Source organism: Maylandia zebra, linkage group LG4, assembly GCF_041146795.1.
Source record: "Maylandia zebra isolate NMK-2024a linkage group LG4, Mzebra_GT3a, whole genome shotgun sequence".
Lineage (NCBI taxonomy): Eukaryota > Metazoa > Chordata > Actinopteri > Cichliformes > Cichlidae > Maylandia > Maylandia zebra.
This window is the reverse complement of record NC_135170.1, coordinates 28948963-28967383: the sequence shown is the minus strand read 5'-3', so window position 1 is coordinate 28967383 and position 18421 is coordinate 28948963. Positions and strand designations below refer to the sequence as shown.

At 38.0% G+C, this 18421-nt stretch overlaps 1 protein-coding gene across 2 annotated transcripts; it reads right to left on the bottom strand.

Annotated features, from left to right (window-relative positions):
• Positions 1-5732: 5732 nt before the first annotated feature.
• stat3 (signal transducer and activator of transcription 3 (acute-phase response factor)) lies at positions 5733-18306 on the bottom strand. 2 transcript variants are annotated; one of them, XM_004552288.3, is made up of 24 exons: positions 18073-18306; positions 15455-15604; positions 14714-14957; positions 14529-14621; positions 14354-14435; positions 14150-14250; positions 13228-13379; positions 12885-13043; positions 12586-12678; positions 12366-12425; positions 12225-12254; positions 12035-12128; positions 11902-11949; positions 11641-11724; positions 11030-11128; positions 10752-10887; positions 10610-10662; positions 10420-10514; positions 9916-10055; positions 9599-9820; positions 9392-9434; positions 7944-8003; positions 7007-7104; positions 5733-6762 (listed from the first exon to the last, which is right to left on the bottom strand). In XM_004552288.3, the coding sequence occupies exons 2-24, from the start codon at positions 15580-15582 to the stop codon at positions 6722-6724; spliced, it is 2355 nt and encodes a 784-aa protein (XP_004552345.1). In that variant the 5' UTR covers positions 15583-15604; positions 18073-18306; the 3' UTR covers positions 5733-6721. The 2 variants fall into 2 exon arrangements, with proteins under 2 accessions (XP_004552345.1, XP_004552346.1); XM_004552289.3 differs by lacking the exon at positions 7944-8003.
• Positions 18307-18421: the final 115 nt, after the last annotated feature.

The following is an 18421-nucleotide window of genomic DNA, read 5'->3' as shown; positions in this document are numbered from 1 at the left end:
TCTGTGTGTGTGTGTGTGTGTGTGTGTGTGTGTGTGCGTATTTCTCGCTCGCTGACAAACCACCCACTTCCGGCGGTTCTTGCACGTCTGTCAAGAGTAACAGTTTCTACTGATTTCTGCCCTGATGACGGATTTCGGGAGGTTCTGAAAGCGTTTTGACATTTAGTAAATACACACATAAAATAAATCAGTTACAGCTGTGTTCTCCATGTTGAAACTTCAGATTTGTTATTTTATGTGCATGTTTCATCGAGTCCGATTTTATAGCTAGGGTACTCAACACGGCGTTTAATTTCAACTTTGGAACAATGCTTTGGGTCACGGTACATATTGGATGTAAAGATCGCCTGCCTAAGAACCAAAAATACAAAAGGAAATAACAATAATAATCAGAGCTCTTCTCTGCTGCACATTATACGTGCAGATCCGTTGGTTAGATTTTGCTTAATCTCCCACACGATAATAAGTCTCCCACAAATTGAAGAATGGCGACACCTGCTGGTGAGAATTTAGCATAACGTTCTAAAAACAGCAACAACAAAGCGAAAGAAACTTAAAAAAAAAAACCCGTATATATTGTTTGCATCATTCATAGCTGTCTGTATTTTTAGTATAAGGGCTTAAATGAATATTTAAATGTACTTTTCTGAAACTAAACTGCCCCGTACTTGACTAAATGTTTCTTTATTATCAATTTAACAGGCTGTGGTCTGAGAGGCTGAGACAAACAGGAGGTGGCAGAGACCAAAGATAAACCTGCCACAAATAATTAGAGGACAGTGTGGCCTCGGGGAGCCATCTAACAGAGAGCCACACATTATTGTGTGACACTAAATAAAGAATACGGTAACATCAAGTGAACAGTTGCTCATCACTGAAGAACAAACACTTCTTCATTTTAATTGTATCATAGCTACTTTATTTATCTCATAGATAAATAAGAAGTACCAAAATCCATATATTCATAGGTTACTGCATGTGAAATACTGTCTTTCAACTACTGGTCTGAAAATGCTGTGAAAATAATGTAGAAAAACCTTTAACATTTAAGTAATTCAGTTCTTTCCGTGTTTTTAATTCAAACAAAAAAAATAAAAGAAGAAGAAGGAGGAACTATCAGATAGTCTATCAGCTATACATTGATGAATACTTCCTTCTTAAACATGATTTTTTTTTTAAATCCAGTACATTAATTGTAAAGATGTATTCTTTACCTATGACTTAATTTGAAAAATTCCAGAGTTTGCTTTTCAGTTGTAGCTGAATATAATCTGAGAAATCCCCTGTGATGCTGTAGAAATTAATGGCTTCATTTTTTCACCTGCTTGTCAGAGTGTCATCATTTTTAGCACTCTCTCTCTCTCAGACACACACAGCAGCCACCACACATACAGCTTCATTGATTCTCCAGATTGACTGGCTGCGGTCCAGAATTGAAGGGTGACAGTTGCTTCCTGAGACAGCTGAGTCAGCAGCTGCTGTCGGTAATAGCTCTACATCGTAACACCCCCTCATCTCCTCAAACCAGCCTGTGTTCATTTCCTATCCTCAAGGCTAACCAAATATACACAAGACAGAAAGTAACCGAGTGTGACAGCATGGCAGAGACTTAGTGATCTAGAATATACCTCCTTCCTTTGTTTGTTTTGCCGTCTCTCTCTGTTGTCATGTATTTGCAATTGGGCCCTTGGGAATCCAGGCGGCGGCAGAGCTGTTGTTCACATTGGTATTGTTACACTTGAAGATGCAAACAAAACAATGTGGGGTTTCCAGGCAGGGAAATCCAGCAATCATGTGCCGAGAGATCGTTCATCAAAGACAGAGTGAAAAACTCTCATATTGAAAATGGGAAGTAAAATAACAGCTCATCTCTCATGAATTCACAGAAGTCTTTTTTTATGGCTGTATAAATGTACAATAGGTTGCTGTTTGTCACAACTGTTAAAACCTACCTTGGCACAGTTTCATTAAAATATGTTCAGCCCTTTTTAGAATGGTTGCCTAAGTTTGTCTTATTTATTCATAGTGCCAAGCAAATAAATACATCTAAAAGAAGGAAAGAAACATAAGTTTAAATATTTTGTACAGCCTAATGGTTGTTTCGGATTTATTCATGTACACTAACCTACTTACACTCAATAAAAGAGTTCATCAAATGCACTTCGTTGTGTTTTTTTTCTTCATCAGAAGAGGGTTCAGCTGTTTCGTGGAAATTTAAAACACTTATTTATTGTCTTTTTTTATCTGGAGTTTGTCTTTGTTTCCTATGTTATTCTTGGTTTTCCTTTAATACTGGTACACTTTGAGTATATTTTCTGCAATGACGTCTCACTTGTTTGTGGGCCTGAAGCAGTTCCTGGAATTTTAAAGCCAAACTTATTGGACATTGAAATTGACTCGTAAACATGTTTTACACGTTTCCACTGTGTTGGGTGAGTTTTCTCTCTTTATCTGTAGTAGCTGGACTCATCAACTTTGGCTTGTGACTGTTTGAGTTGAGTTGAACACCATTAATCTAAACCATTGATAAATAATGTTTATATCAGAGTCTGTCCCTACCATGTGAAAGTTTCAGCAGTAAACAAGACTCATCAGGCCAATCTTCTGTTGCCCGAATTGTAGCCATGCTTCCCTGTTTTTCATGGGCAGGAGTGGCACTCAGTCTAGTCTTCTACTGTTGTGGCCCATCTGCCTCCAAGTTTGATGTGTTATGTGTTATGCATCGCTTGATTTGGTGATCACTTGAGTTGCCATCGCCTTCCTATTAGCTCAATGTATTGAGGGTATTCTCCCGTGACGTCTGGTATCAACAAGATATTTTTGCCCACAGAACTGCTGCTCAGTGGATATTTTCTCTTTTTCAGACCGCTCTGTCTAAACTCTCGAGATGAGTGTGTGTGAAAAATCCCAGTAGATCAGCAGTTTCTGAAATACTCACATCAGCATCTCCTGCAGCAGCAACCAAGAAACATTCAAATTTACTTCCTTCCCCAATCTTACGCTTGATTAACTAACTTAACTTTAGTAGGTCATCTTGATCATGTATATCTGCCTAAATAGACTAAGTTGCTACCATCTGATGAGCTGATTAGATACTTGCATTAACGAGCAGCTGAACAGGTGTACATAACAAGGTGGCCAGTGAGTGTGTACAGCAATAAGAAAACTAAAAACAATACACAATTCTATAATGAAGGGTCTCTTTCATTTTCACAGCAGAAATATGCTTACCAAGGTAGAGAGAAATCATATTTGTTAGTAATTATAATAAGATTGAACTCTGTTCTCTTGAAATATCCCAAGTTAGAAAACTCTGACCTACAACCAATACACACAATAGTAGTACAGTGAAACACACACAATTCAGTGGAAGTCAGCAGTTACTAACGCCTGCTTTTTTATTACACACATCTGTGTGTACTCCACATTCCTTCAGTCCTTCAAGATTGCTTTTATAGCTTACCCAGTTGATGCAGCATATACGTCTTTGTAAGTGCCCCAGTAAACTTATTACAAGCAGTTTAGTTCATGATTAAAAAACCTAAAGTTTAATTACAGAACAAACCTTTACAAAACACTAAACTATCAGTATTTCTGAATCTGTCATGGTCATGGGTCTGTGACCCAGTGTTTATGTGTTTTTTGGTTTAATTCATATTCTTTGATTTAGTGTTATTCGTGGTTCTGTTTCCTCGCTCTTCCTAGTTTAGTCATTTGCATTTCTAGTTTTTAGGTTCTTGCTCATTGAGTCTGTTCCCTTTTGTGCTCTGGTTGTCCCGTCTGTGTTCTCCCCAGCCCGTCATGTCTCTTGCCCTTTCTGTCTCTTCAGTCTGTCTTGTACCCATGCCTGTTTCTCCCTCGGTCCCAGTGTCAAGCCCTTGTCTCTTACTCTGTAATTCAGTGTGTTTCCTGTTTTATTTTGACAGTCTCTCATCCTGTGTTCAGTGAGTTCAGTTTCGCTTCCTCCCTCGCTCATTGTGTCTGATTACTTCCAGCTGTGTCCCCTCCTGTTTTCCATTCTTTCCTTATCCTCTGCGTAATTATGTCCTCCGCCTTGCTCTGCTTGTTGTCGTGTTGCTCACGTTGCTGTGTGTCTCCATATCTATCTACATATATATATATATATATATATATATATATATATATATATATATATATATATATATATATATATATATATATAAATATAAATATAAATAACTCGCTTATGCACCCTCGGGGGCGTCTCCCATTTCGACTTTGGGACTTCCAGGCCATACTCGGCACAGATATTTTTGTATACTATGACAGCCACATTGTTTTGGGGTTCCATGTATGCCCCGCCTGCTAGCATCTTGCACCCTGCTTTTATGTGCTGGACTGTCTCAGGAGCATCTTTACACAGCCTGTCTTGAGGCGCCGGTATATATTAGGTTATTTAGCAACAGATAAGTAAGCTTTGAAAAGAGCATCATAGAAAGGCAGAATGCCTCAGAAGCAAAGACGGGAAGAGGTGTACAAATCTGCAGAAAAGAGCGTCAAACAATTTTTGAAATTGTCAATTTCAGAATAATTTCCCTGGATGTGAAATTGTGAATACTTTTAATATCTTCATAAGATTGCAAGAATCTGGATAAATTTGCATACCAGATTCAGTTTTGGATCCCTCTGATCTTCAGGCCCTCAGGCAGTACTGCAATAAAAACAGACAAAATTCTGTGTTGTAATCACTGGAATAAGTCCAGAAATCATTGTCTGTGAACACAGTTCACCACAACATCCATCTTTTTGGGACGAAGTCTAATTTAAAATAGACTGAGACAAAGTGGAAAATTGCTCTGTGGTCAGATAAATCAAAATCTGGAATTGTTTTTGGAAAAGAACGTCATATACTTGAGGAGAAGGATCATCTAGTTTTTTATCAGCGCTCAGTCCAAAAGGATACAGTTTTGATGGTAGCGGAGTAAAAGGTATAGACGGGTTTTAAAGCAACATACGTTCCCATCCAGACACTGGTTTTTAGAGAAAGCCTTACATATTTCTAGGTGTTTGTAGGTGCTGAAATGGCCTGTGTCCAGATGTTTCACCAAGTGAAAAAAGTGATGTTTTATATATTCTACTGTGAATAAAATGACTTTAAAAGATTGAATTGTTACTTACAATTTACACAGCAACCCAATGTTTTTGGAATTGGAGTTGCAGAACTGATCTGACTTTATTGGACAGATCAAAGTGAAAAGTATCCTTTCAAGTCTATGGTTATATTACTTGACTGTTTTTAGCGCCAACCTTTCTTTATGATCTTTTTTAGAAAACCTCTGATGTTTCAGCAAGGACAAAGTGCCAAGTGCTTCATTTTTGGCACAATAACTGTGTGGACTTCTCAAGTGTAAGTGTTATTTTAGTTCAGGCAGGTGTGTGATGTGTAAAAAGGAGTTGGTGAAGGTTAAGCATAAAAATATCAGCTACAGAGATACCTGCAGCACTTCTCCAGGATATTAAACACCTGTCTGAAGCATTGTTCACACGCAATATAAAACATAAATAAAAGTAAAAATAGGGTAATGACACCATCCATTGTTACTGGCTTCCTCAATTAGTCTTATGCAATTAAGATGGTGCTTTAATGAAATGAAGGAGCTTTCCATGAACTATAAAGCAACTGTGGACAACTTACACTCATTTATAGATCAGCGTAGGCTGTTTTACTGGCATTCCTCCTTCAAACACAAACAACACTACTGGCTGAGGAGTAATTCATTAAAATGGTTTATTTACATTTTGAGCACAACGCCGTTTTCTAGTTCTGTAACTCTTGCTGATAAAACTGCCAAACTGACAGCAGATTTACACTGTGGCAATAACAGGTGCAGTTTTGAGTTGTCTATTCCACTAAAAATACCACGCCAAATACTGAATGACCCCACCACGCATTGCACCCTGTGGTCTGACACCAAAATATCACAGTTACACAAAGCAAAATCATGTTGTGAAGGTCTACAGAGGGATTGCTGCTTGTGCTAGTCTTTCTGGCACCATTAATAGGAGCCTTCACTACAAGACAAAGAAACATGTGGCTTAAATTGTACAATATTAAAACGAAACATTTCAAACCGTGAGCTGACAAAAACTGCATTTCATAACTTCTCACAATGCTAAAGGAGAAAAAAAAAAACTTTACATGAAAATAATTTCACAATTGTCAGAAATTTCTTGTCTCTTTACACACCTCGATTGGCTGAAACAAATACAAGAAATATTCCAATTTGTGTAAAAAGCATAATGAAAGAGAAACCGTTTTATACAATCAAGATAGGGTGAAACAACGACACCATGCTGTGTTTGGCAGGGACACTGAAAAAGCCTAGCTTATACAACAATTACTCTCATTACATTTTGTCATTCAAATAAAAGAAGACATTATTCATAATTTTTCTAAAAGTAAACAACCTATAACTCGTGCTTAAATGTTTAATGTACTTGAAAAAAAAAAGAAAAAAGATCTATTAATTATAAGGAGAACCATTAAAAAAAAGAGTAAGTGCCAATTCTGTTTCAAAAGAAAACCTTCCAAGACCAACTGCCTTCCCTATTGTGTGAAAGTGAGAAATTTTTTTACATAGAAAAAGAAACAAACTGTACAGGCACACTATGTGTGGAGAGAAAAATGAATCAAGAAATTCTCTAACATAATATGAAACCCAACAAAGAAGGAAGTGGCTGAAGTACTCGATGACTCTTTTCACATAGGCGATGCTACATCCATTTCCAAAGTGAGTGAATCTGCAGATTAAATAAATAAACAAGAATAAAGCAATTAATATTTCAGCCGAATGAAGTACATTTATGCTTAACGATTAGGTCTTATAGTAAGAACATCTTTTGAACATAAAGACATTTTGGCAAGTCCTTTCAAAGGGTCTGACACATGGTTGTAAAGATAAATAAGTGTTTGGGGGAGGAGGTAAAGCCCTGGAAATGTACAAATACAAATGTGTGTGTTTGTAGTACATGTAAGTAGACTCACCCATATGCCCTGGAGTAGCTTCTGCTTCGTTGTGCATCAGGGAGTCAAGGGTCCGGGGTGACATGGGGAACAGGTCACTGGTGTTTCCAGAGTTTGTGCTGTGAAAAACAAACAGAGTAAAGAGCATAATATTAAGTACTATGCCTGGCGATGGCTACACAAATCAAATATGAAATACTATCTGTGGTAAGAAAAGTGATGAGGAAATGTGATGCAGCTATCAGAAGTTAAAAAAAGGAGCTGTGATTCTGCTTTGATAAACAAAAGATTGGTTATTGAGTAAATAAGTCACTCCTGTCTCATCTCACTCTGGCAGATGATTTAGCATTGCCTGTGCACACAATCACTGCAAAAGAGCAGGGCAAGGGATTTTGTTTTTAAATGTATATAAACAGCATAGGTCATTAAATGCATTTTTTTTTTGCTTTAAATCAGGCAGTACTGTGCTCAACTGAACAGAAGGCAAACTGAACGGATGTTAATGACAACTAAGGATCAAGTGGATCGAACAGGCCAGAGTCTTTTGTTAAGGCTTCACAAAAAACAAAGTCCCCTTTTTGTCTTTTTTCTCCCACCAAACTCACTTCAGCCGTGTCCATTTTATCATGGAACTGATTTTGAATGTTTTACCTTTTTATATTATTTGAATCACTTGTCACTCAAACTATTATGACATCTAATTCGGACCGTTTAAGCCCCACAAAATAATGTGGATGAGGAATGATAAAGAAATGCCTGCAGGAAACAAGAGTATGGGGTGAAATAAGTGAAAGACTAATGAAAGGCAGGGAGCTACTTTTGTATTAGAACTAGGAACAATGTCTGTATGTTGGACTCAAAAATAGGAATTATGTAGGTGAAATTACTACCCATCAAACACACAAAGTGACAAAATGCACACACAGCCCTACATGCCAACTCCCCCCGAGTGGCCTACCCTGGGAATCCGTTCCCAAGCAGTTCACTGTCCGGCAAGTCCATGAAGACGGAGGGACACCTACGGAGACAGGTCAGGATCTCACTGAGCAAACCTCACCATCAAACCTACTAATACAAGGCGGATGACCCGTTTCTACATTCCCCTCGTGTCAGTCAACCTCACTCTATAAAACTCACCTGCAGCTAACGTCCAACCCCTCTGCCTTTCTCATTTGTGCTCATCTCAGACATTCAGGAAAGATTTGATGATCGTCAATAAATATTAATCGTGAATACCAAAAATTCTAAAATGGGAATTCCGTTCATGTTGTTTCCCTGCTAACTGGTAGAATTACAAATTTAGAAGTTTAAAATGCTTCTTTGTGCTTCCTTTCGTTCATCCTTAAGACTTTAATGTATATTTTGAGGTCTAAATATGGTCTAATAAACAGCAACATCAGTTGTGATTAGGGATGGGTATTGTTTAGATTTTGCCCCACTGTTATCAGTACAGTGAACACCTCTTTGAAGCGAATGCTCTAAACCCTAACCATTTGAGATTAATATTAATAAACAAATCTACGATTACACAGTTAGCTGGGTTGTGGTTCCTTTTTACAACTTCTCCATTATTCTATACTGAGTTATAATGAACTCTATATGTGAGCTCTTTGCTGCTGATGTATTGGCATATCTGCTTTCTTGTACTTACGGTAATGAGCACTTTCCATATCATTTCTAGTGAAAACGAATGCTTACATTTCCCACCCCCATCACTAATACTCTATCTGTGGGTGTGTGTGCACAGTTCTGGGGCTTCCCCTGCCCTTCATTTATAGATTCCAAGGAAGAGAGCTCTCTTCTCGCTTGGGACTACAACACATGATAATCTCTCCAGAGAGAAGAACTGACAACATTACAGGTTGTTGATACTTTACGCTCAGCACTGGTGCCCATTTAATACCATATTTTGGTACCCATCCCTATATATGATAAGAGAAAAATCCATACTAAATATTTGGAAATGGCCAGTGAGTCAGATGATGGCGTACAGAAAGTGTGAGACATGGCTATTCGCATGTCGAAAATGAAAATAAATTACTTTCACATGTGCTCAGTGAATACACAGCCAGATGGCCCATGTACAAAGTCAGTCTAAGCCAGTTCCCTACAGAATCTAATACCTGGGTTCACAACCCTTTTCCTGAACATTATGATTCCTCCTTCCTCCTTCTCACACTGAGAGTTAAAACCTCTATGTTTTTTTTTTCCTGAACATTTGATTAACATTTGCCACATGAAACAGTCTGAATCTGTGTCTTAATCAGGAACACTCAGTCTTCACAAAAGAAAACATCAACAGGAAGTACAAAGAACTAATATAAGCGTTGGCCACTGTTTGGCATGCGACCATCCTGTAAATATTATCATTCTGAGATACGGAAGAAGGGAGTGGAAGATACTTACGGGGTAACGCAGATGAACTTTGTCTTCAAATAAGGCTGAATAGCTGTTAGGGAAAAAAATTGGAGAAAATAATGAGTACTATTAAAAACAAAACAAATAAAAAAAAACCTAAAAAACACTTGCAATGCTGTTATAAACATACTGAGCAATATGTTTGAGTTTCTTTTTAACTAAATAAAGACTATGAAGAACAAGGCAGTAACTTACTGCTCGTTGAGTCTCCTCCCATCTCGGCTTCAGGAGCTGCTTCTGGCCTGCAGTATTTCCCAAAGGCTTCCTCTTTGGGAATCTCAGGATATAGGTAGACAAGAGGTGAAACCAGGATATTGGTGGCATCCATAATCTTGTAGCCCATGATGATGTCAGCAAACGACATGCTGTTGAGCTGCTGCTTGGTGTAAGGCTCCACTGACTGGATCTGGGTCTTTCCTATATAAACACAAAAAAGTTCAACATCACAACAAAAAGAGCACATGAAAAAAAAAAAAGATCATCAAAATAGCATGAAGTTCTGAAATACTCACCACTGATGTCTTTCTCTACCCATGTAAAGGTGATGCCCCCCTCCTTGCTGCTCTCGCTGAAGCGCAGCAGAAAGGTACCGGGAGGTTTTGGACTCAGAATAGCTCTCTCTCTCTCCTTACTGATAAAACCCATGATATACCTGTAGACATATGAAGAAATGAAAATACTCTTAACCCTGTAACACCAAGTTTGTAATATTTAAAACATGAGTTTTTCAGATTTCTTTTTGTCAGAAAAACCTAAATAAATTGCACAAAAACACCAGCTATATTAAAAAAAAGATACCAATTAAAACATGTATGCACTAATTTATAATTAATATTTTTGTTTAAATGTGTCATAAGGTTAAATGATACACTCCAGTATCAAACATTTTGAATTTTCTGGCAATTATTTCATGGTTCAGGCTTTACGGCTAAAAGAAAGTCTCTTCCATGTCAAGAAATTTTCTAATATGAAAGGAAGGTAAAAGGCTTGACTGTAAACAAAGCATGACCTCTCACCCTTCATTCCACAGTGCAAGAATGTACTTTTTCACCAGGTCAATAATGTTGTCAAGCCACACCCAGAAGGAGAAGCCTTTGCCTGCCATGTTTTCCTGTGAAGTGGAAGAAAGAAAAAAAAAACTCATACAAAACAATAAAATATCACTAACAATAACGCTGAACAATTTAGTGCCATTTGTTGTAGTACCTTGCAGAACTTGGCCCAGGTGATTTGGCATCCAGAGTAGTTGACACATGGTCCTATATAGATAATTAAAGAATTAAATCAGATTCATAAAGAATCGTGAAAAACTAAAAAGACTTTGATATTTTAGGGCTTGTCATCAAACCTAGTAATTTCTCAGCCAATGTGGTGAGCTGTTCAATGGTCAGGCCTCTCTTGGTGGTGGAAGAGAACTGCCAGCTCAACACCTCAGCCACCTGGTCCCATGTCCCCACTGGAGGTTTGGTGAAGAAGTTCACGTTCTGTGCAAAGAACCACCAAGGCAAAATGTTATGAAAACATACACATTTCCTACTTTCTACTCAAACAGATCTTCAACTCCATTGAGTTAAGATCCACCTCATGCAGAGTTTAGTCCCTTTCCACCAGAGGGTGCTGTCTTACCTTTGGGTGGTTAGTGAGCATGTTGTACCACAGGATTGAAGCCCAGGCATTTGGCATCTGGCAGATGTTTGATATAACTACCACAGGCAGGGAATGGGTCTGCAAAAACATGGTGTGTGTAACAAAAAAAACAACATCCATCATCCAAATGTTATTTATACATGATATTGTTTGTCATATATTTTATTAGCTATTAAAAAAAAATAGACTTAAAAGTTAATTTAATTTTAAATTAGGATTAACGCATTACTAAAGGAGCTGCAAATTCAAATATTATGATTCTCTAACAAATCACCATTTGCATCAGCGTAAATCTTCAGTGCCAGTGACCCTGCCATTAACTGTGGGCAGGTCAAAAAAAGGGCAAACAGAAGAAATTTTGTGTTTTCAGAATCAGTCCCTGTAGAAGCAGTGTTGATGAAGGTGACTGGAGGCGGACGACTTCATAAATGACTAACTTGTCTGGTGACTAACTTTGTATTGGGTGTCATATAACGAAACTGCATTGTGCTTCGGGAGTGTTTCGAATTTTGCGGATTATTAGTGTTGCTTGGGTTAATAACGAAAGCAGAAATATGCTCCATTTCATGACACACAGTGGCAGTACTCACCTCCAGATCTATCTTCAGGCCCTGGTGATAGACCTCTGTTTCAAACGTGATAAGATGCAGTTCCTCAGTGACAATCAGAGAGGCCTAGAAAACAAAAAACAACCTACTTAAATCTCTTTATAAAACTATATGTATACGAGATAAAGAGGCCTGTTAATTACAGGTTAAAGCAGAATTTTTCACATGCTAAATACAGTTAAGATTCTGTAACGAGCGGTTTGTTCACTACATTACACAAGTCCAACAAGAAATAGGACTTACGTCGCTATTGGTCCGTCCACCATTACCACACCGTTGTTCTCGCAGGGTCTGCAACAAACAGGAAGTCAGTGCTCCGCAGAAGGCCTTTATCAGATTACTTCATAGCTTTCAACCGGTAAAACGTTTGACTCACCAAGTGTTTAAACTCTGCTGACAGGCTACCATTGTTGGACTCCTCCATGTTCATAACTTTTGTGTTAGTACCGAGGATGTTAAACTTTCGTGATCTAGTAAAATCATAGTAGAGCACAAAGTAAGAACCTTTTCTAAAATACTACACATTAAAAGCTCTGAGGTTTGAAAGTTTGTTTTTAAAGTCTTACCCTCGAATTGCAGCCACATCACCAGATTCCCTGAAAAATAGAGATGCAATGAGTAAAGCAGTACATTTGCTTTGTCTTTCTATCCAAGTGATCAAAACTTAACAGAAATGTTGGATGGTAAAAATATATAAATAAACTCACTTATCAATGCAAACTTTAATTTTCAGCTGGTAATTGAGCTCAGGAAACTTTACCAGTAACCTTTAAAATTTTGAGAAAAGAGACAAGACAGAACAAATTCATCCACTCATTAAAATGACTGTTCCACTTCCCGTTATACAGGACACAAAAAATGTTGCAATAAAATGTATAATCCCAAGTATAAAAATGTACAATCCGGTGTTGTAATCCTGATTCTCACCTGACTTTATTTGTGAACTGCACGCCTGTTTTGATAACCAGAGGTCTGTCCGGATGCATGGGCATGCAAGGCTGTCTTTCAACCACAAAAGCACTATGACACAAAAGCATCACATCAATACATGATGAGCAGTGTTAAAGGTATAAGTTCCCTAAGTAGTAATTTTAAATGTTTCTGAAATTTCACATTTACAATATAAAAACTGTGAGAGACTATGGGAAGCCTTAAACAAGTCAATAACTTAAATCCATGCAGATCAAGTTAAGACAAAAATCTAAGTAGATAAACATCAAATGTACCTCTTCATTAGGTTTCTGAACAAGTCCACAATTTTCTCCTCAAGTGCGGGCCGGTGCTGAATGATGGGGTCTCCTTTGTAGGACACCTTCTGTTGGAGCTCTTCCAGCTTCTTGATTTGCTGACGAATTTGGAGCTGGGACTCAGCCAAGGATGTAATCCTGATTAAAGTAATAATACAAATTGCAAATCAGACACTTGTCTATATGAAGGGAGTAAGAAGAGCAGAGACCAAAGTCCACAGTCACTTGGCCAGAATCATTAATTTATGATGTGAAACCTACTGTGAACATATCTAATAATAGACAGTCAATGATTAATCTCTGCACCAGTTTCCAAGTTTACCAAGTTTCAAGGCGATCGAGACAGATGTTTGGAGGGCCTCCAATACAAGCAATCTGCTGTCTCCTCTTCCAGTCAGCCAGTTCTTCATCTGTCAGGTTCTTCTGTACATAGTCCATGGCAGTCAACAAGCCTCCCATCTCCGTAACAATTTGCTATAACAAAGCAAACACAGCACACATTAAACATTGACATAAAGAGTTATAATCCATCTGTGGTCCAAACTTTGTACCACTGTTAAAGATTCAAACAATGGCTGTGTTAATATTCAGGTTTAAGACCAAGATTATTCTTTACCATCATTCAGCTAAACATTTAGATGTTTCCAACTATTTATTTATAAGTGACTTATGTATGTATGTATGTATATATATGTATATATTGTACTATTCTTAGTTAGCGTATTGTCTGTCTTGTCTTAATGTTGGTTTAAAATGGAGCACTGTAACAAAAAATAATTTCCCCCAGGGATCAATAAAGTATTCTGATTCTGATTCTGATTTATCAATCTTGCATTTATAATTTTTAGCCAAATTTCTATTTTCACCATTGATGAATGTAACTAGCAGTAGTTGCTTGTTCAGTACACTGCTGTCTGGCAAAATTTAATGGTCAACATATGTGCAGCATGCACAACTAAGGGACATTTGGTTTCACAGATGCAATGCCACATCTATTGCTTTTTGTGCTAGCCAGCAAACTTAAACTGGGTGTGCCAGCTTAAGTCCAGAGGTGTTGTTTCATTTCGATCTAATTACTTCCTAAAATGCCTCTTTATACATTTTTGCACGCCCTGAAATGTACAAATACAAAGGTTTCCCTTTATAAGGCATTATAATGTGTTTCGAATATCCTCGTTTTATAGATGTTACCTAAAGCACTTGACATAACACATGCTTAAAATCAATAAAGTTTAAAAACCCACCCTCCTGAGCTGATCCAGGGCGCTCAGCATCTGCTCGAGCTGGGCCATCTTCTGCCTCGTTGCAGCTGCCTGGCTATTTCCATTTAGATCCTGGGACAACTCTGGGAAGAAGGTGAACAGGTCACCGTTAAATTAACTTTTAGCTGTTAATACAGGCAACACAGCTAAGAAAATTACATCAAAAACATAATAAGGTAATTATACCTCCTTGGCTTTTTAGGGTCTTGTAATTGAAATCAAAGTCATCTTGCAAGTTTTCAAGCATTTTCATCTTCTGTTCCATATCCTGTGGAGAAATGGGTGATAATGTACATACATTTATGCCAAGAAAGACCAATTACGTAAATATGCAGTAAGTGACTCTTTAATGAGAACTAACCTGGACCCGCTTCCTGATGTCTTGAAGATTGTGCTCCAGTATCTGCTGCTTCTCTGTCACTACTGTTCCAGTGGGATGGGCTGCCTGGCCATCCTGCAAGAGAATAAAAGATATACTACGTAGAGCCATTGTACTAACTATATACACCATAAAGTCTGAAGCTAGGTCAATATTGCTGTATGAACCTGTGTAGCAGAGGTGGCAGTCTGCAGCAGCCTCTGTTCTTCCCACAAACAGCGGGCAACAATGCGAGCAATATCCATCGGTTTCTCCAAGTACTTGCTCTGCAGATGCTGTTTAATCCTGCGGAGGTTATGCTGGTAGAGCACGTTGTTCTCCTGCAGGAAACGGCTGTACTGCTGATCTATTTCTCCCAAGAGGTTGTGGAACACCAGTGTAGCATGTGACTCCTTATTGGCAGCGTAAGCCCTTGTAAACGACAGGTAAAGTGATCAGTATGTGCTCATTTCTAATTTTTCCTCATACATTAAGGTCAAACTCATCCCCATTTGCCACAAGAATGAGTACTCGGGTTAACAAGCATACTGACACATTATATCAGAGTGCCCCGATTCCTGTGGTGGTGTTATAAGGAAAGAAGAGGGTGATAATGAATAAATAAAAACATTTTTAAAGCCAAAAAACATTTTGGAAATCATAATGAGTGGCCATCTCCCAATCCAAAGGGAGAGAAAATTACATGAATTAAAATGTAATTTCACAACAGAGCCTAGAAATGTAATTTTTATTTATTTATTAACCTTTATTTAACCAGGAAGATCCCATTGAGATTAAAAACCTCTTTTTCAAGGGAGACCTGGCCAAGATAGGCAGCAGCAGATGTCTCACAGTTACAGAAATTACTCAAACACAGGCAGCAACAACACACATGCAACAATAAGTGAAAGAATACAATTATTTCTTACCAGTCCTGACTCTCAATCCAAGGCGCAAGAAACTGTCGTAACTCCATGGGGAAGCTGTCACTGTACAAGTGGTAGAGTTGCTCCAGGTACCTGGTCTCCAGCTGCTGTAACTGGTTCCACTGGGCCATCTTGACACTCACCTCCTTTGGCCTACATAAAAAATATGAGTGAGACAACATAAATTCTCCAAAAATTCTATGAAAATACAAACTGATAATACATACTGCCACAGTTCCTGATAGAATCAGGAAAAATTAACTGTAGGGAAATAGCTAAATATCAAGTTTTCTCTGAAAACGATGTCAGGCCCATACAAGCTTCCTATTCAGTACAGTCACTTCCTGTTCACCGAAACACTACGCCTCCACCAAGAAATTTAGGCCAACATGAACAGCTGTCAACTCCCCGAGCAGACAGGAGTTAATGATCTTTGGTGGTAATTTTGTCTCGAAGGTATGTCACTGCGCTTTCTGTACTTTGCAATTTGAGTAATAGTGTTTCATTTATTTTCAATCAATCACCTGATATCAGATAACTCTTATCTAGGTTATGTAACTATAACTTTTCCATCAGATCCACTTGAGCGGTTCTCCTAGCCTTCTCACATTTTCAGCTAAAGGTTACACCATTCCCTGAAGAATTTTCTACTGTACACTAACAATAACCAGACATTCAATAAATCAAAAAGGAAGCCATTTCCTTTGTTTAATCCTTACATAACATGTTGGATAGTGTTGCAGTAACATCATTCCACTGAATGTGTGTACTGTGTTCTCTAATACACCTAAAGTTCGACTTTAAATATAGGCAGAGACGTTTAACAAAGCTTTCATGCTTGGTAGCTGCTGACACAGAAATGTACTTGACAAAAAACAAAACTTCACTTTCTGTTTCCAAATGTAAAGATTTTCTCCTGCTGACAAAGCATAGCACCGAAATAATGCTGTTCATGTCTGAACAGGTTAAAACACGGACCTGAATTTCCATCTGTCAAGGTATTAGCATTATTCAAATCAACACTACATAGGTTCCATATTCATACACATGGAGGTGAGTGCCTTCTCAAAAGCGTCATTTTAAAACACCAACAGAAAGTGGATTTCCCAACATTCACTGAAATTAGTGTTCAAGGAAAGCCACTAGTTTCGGTAAAACCCCCCAAAAAACAAAATCACTAATATGCTCACTAACGCTCACTAATATTGTGTTGCTATTTTAAGCAGTGAAGGCACATAATTAACTGTCCCACAAATGTTGCATTTTTCATATGACCAATGTTCCTCTTCCCACATCATATGAAAAAGATGCATTCATCCATGGTGTAGATTTCTGGGCATGTAAAAACCCTGAGAGAATCAAACCAAAGAATAGGCAAGTCTTTATCAGCTCAATAAACAACAACAACAACAATAAAACAGTATTTCAAGTTAACCATGACCCTTAGGCACAGTTGTAAGTTTATTGTGTAACCTACTTATCCTGTTTCTCCTGAAATGGCTGGACTATTTTGACATTTACTAAGCCCTTCTGTGAGATCTCTGCAGAATTATACGTGTGCAGTTACAGAAATAGTTGTGTTTTATTTTTAATCAAGAGTAACTTTAGACAAGCAGCTTGTTTATGTCAGATGAAAGGAATCCATAAAGTCTAAACAACTCATCTGTTGGTTGCATAACTTAGACATTTTGCTTAGGTCTCACACATTTTGTGTTCCTTTTCTTTTCACACCTCTATCAATGTCTGAGCTTTAAAACTAAATCTAAAGCTCTCAAATTAAAATCCACAACTCAGAATTAGTTATCATAAATAAACCTGTCTACCCAGCTTGTCCACTGCCCTATGCTCGGAAGTAAGTGGCACAAACAGTGCCAAGCAAAGTGCCATTCATTAAAACTCATACCTATGATATTCCAGGAAGCACTTCCTTGAGACAACAACGAGAAACAGTAAGCATGTCAACCTTCACTGGCAGTGGATGAAAACAATAGTACAACTACATGTGTTATTAGGCAAAAATAAATAAAAAAAAAATACTGATTGATTATGATGTGCGTCCATATTCAAAACTCGTCAAAAGTTAATAATCTGCTAACTCACTGTCCCCAATTAAAGCCTAATTTATTGAATGCAAGCCTTGAATCATAAGGCTAGGTAGTGGGTGTGCTGTCCAACTGATGGCATGGTGATGGGCGTGACAGCTTAAAGAAAACAGAAAGAACTGAACTGAATTTTCCTCGGTCCAAAGGGGCATCCCGTTAAAGCCCACCTTCCCTTTTTAAAGCATATCAGATGTACTCCCATTATTAAACGAGGCGTTAGAGAGTAGACGAGAAAAACAGAGCACACAAACACAAAAACTCTTAAATATTACGTCTGTAATATACATTTTACAAGAAACGAGCAGAACTGTAACACACTTAAAAACGTTATTACCACTTTAATAAATTATATATCACTGTGAGCAGAGGGGGTTTCTCCAACGTGAATAACTAAGAACCTATAAAGTACTGCAAGTCTACCCCAGCAGCGTTATCGATATTAGAAGTAGACGTGCATTAACATTACGTTAAAAATATAAAATTTACACCAAAAGCAGAAGTCGATTTATATTTGCTTACCTGGCTCGATGCCACTTATTTAGAAAGTTTCTCCGCCAAAACAGTAACCCTTCTCATAAAACACACTGACGATAACGGTCAGTGGCAACTTTCGTAAAGATTTTACCCACAAAAACGAGGGAAAGAGCTCGAAAAAAACCCCGTAAGTCTTTATATTCTCTTCCCAACACGAGAAACGCTTCTTCGTCGCGAGTACGGATCTTTCAGTCAACCCATCCCCTACATTGCAGACTTTCCAGCCAGCCAAACTCCTTAAACTATTTTACTGACATTTCCAGCCGCCAATAGTGGTCTTCAACTCTGCTGTCACCAATCACAATGCAGCTTATAAGCAAAGGAGGCGGGACAC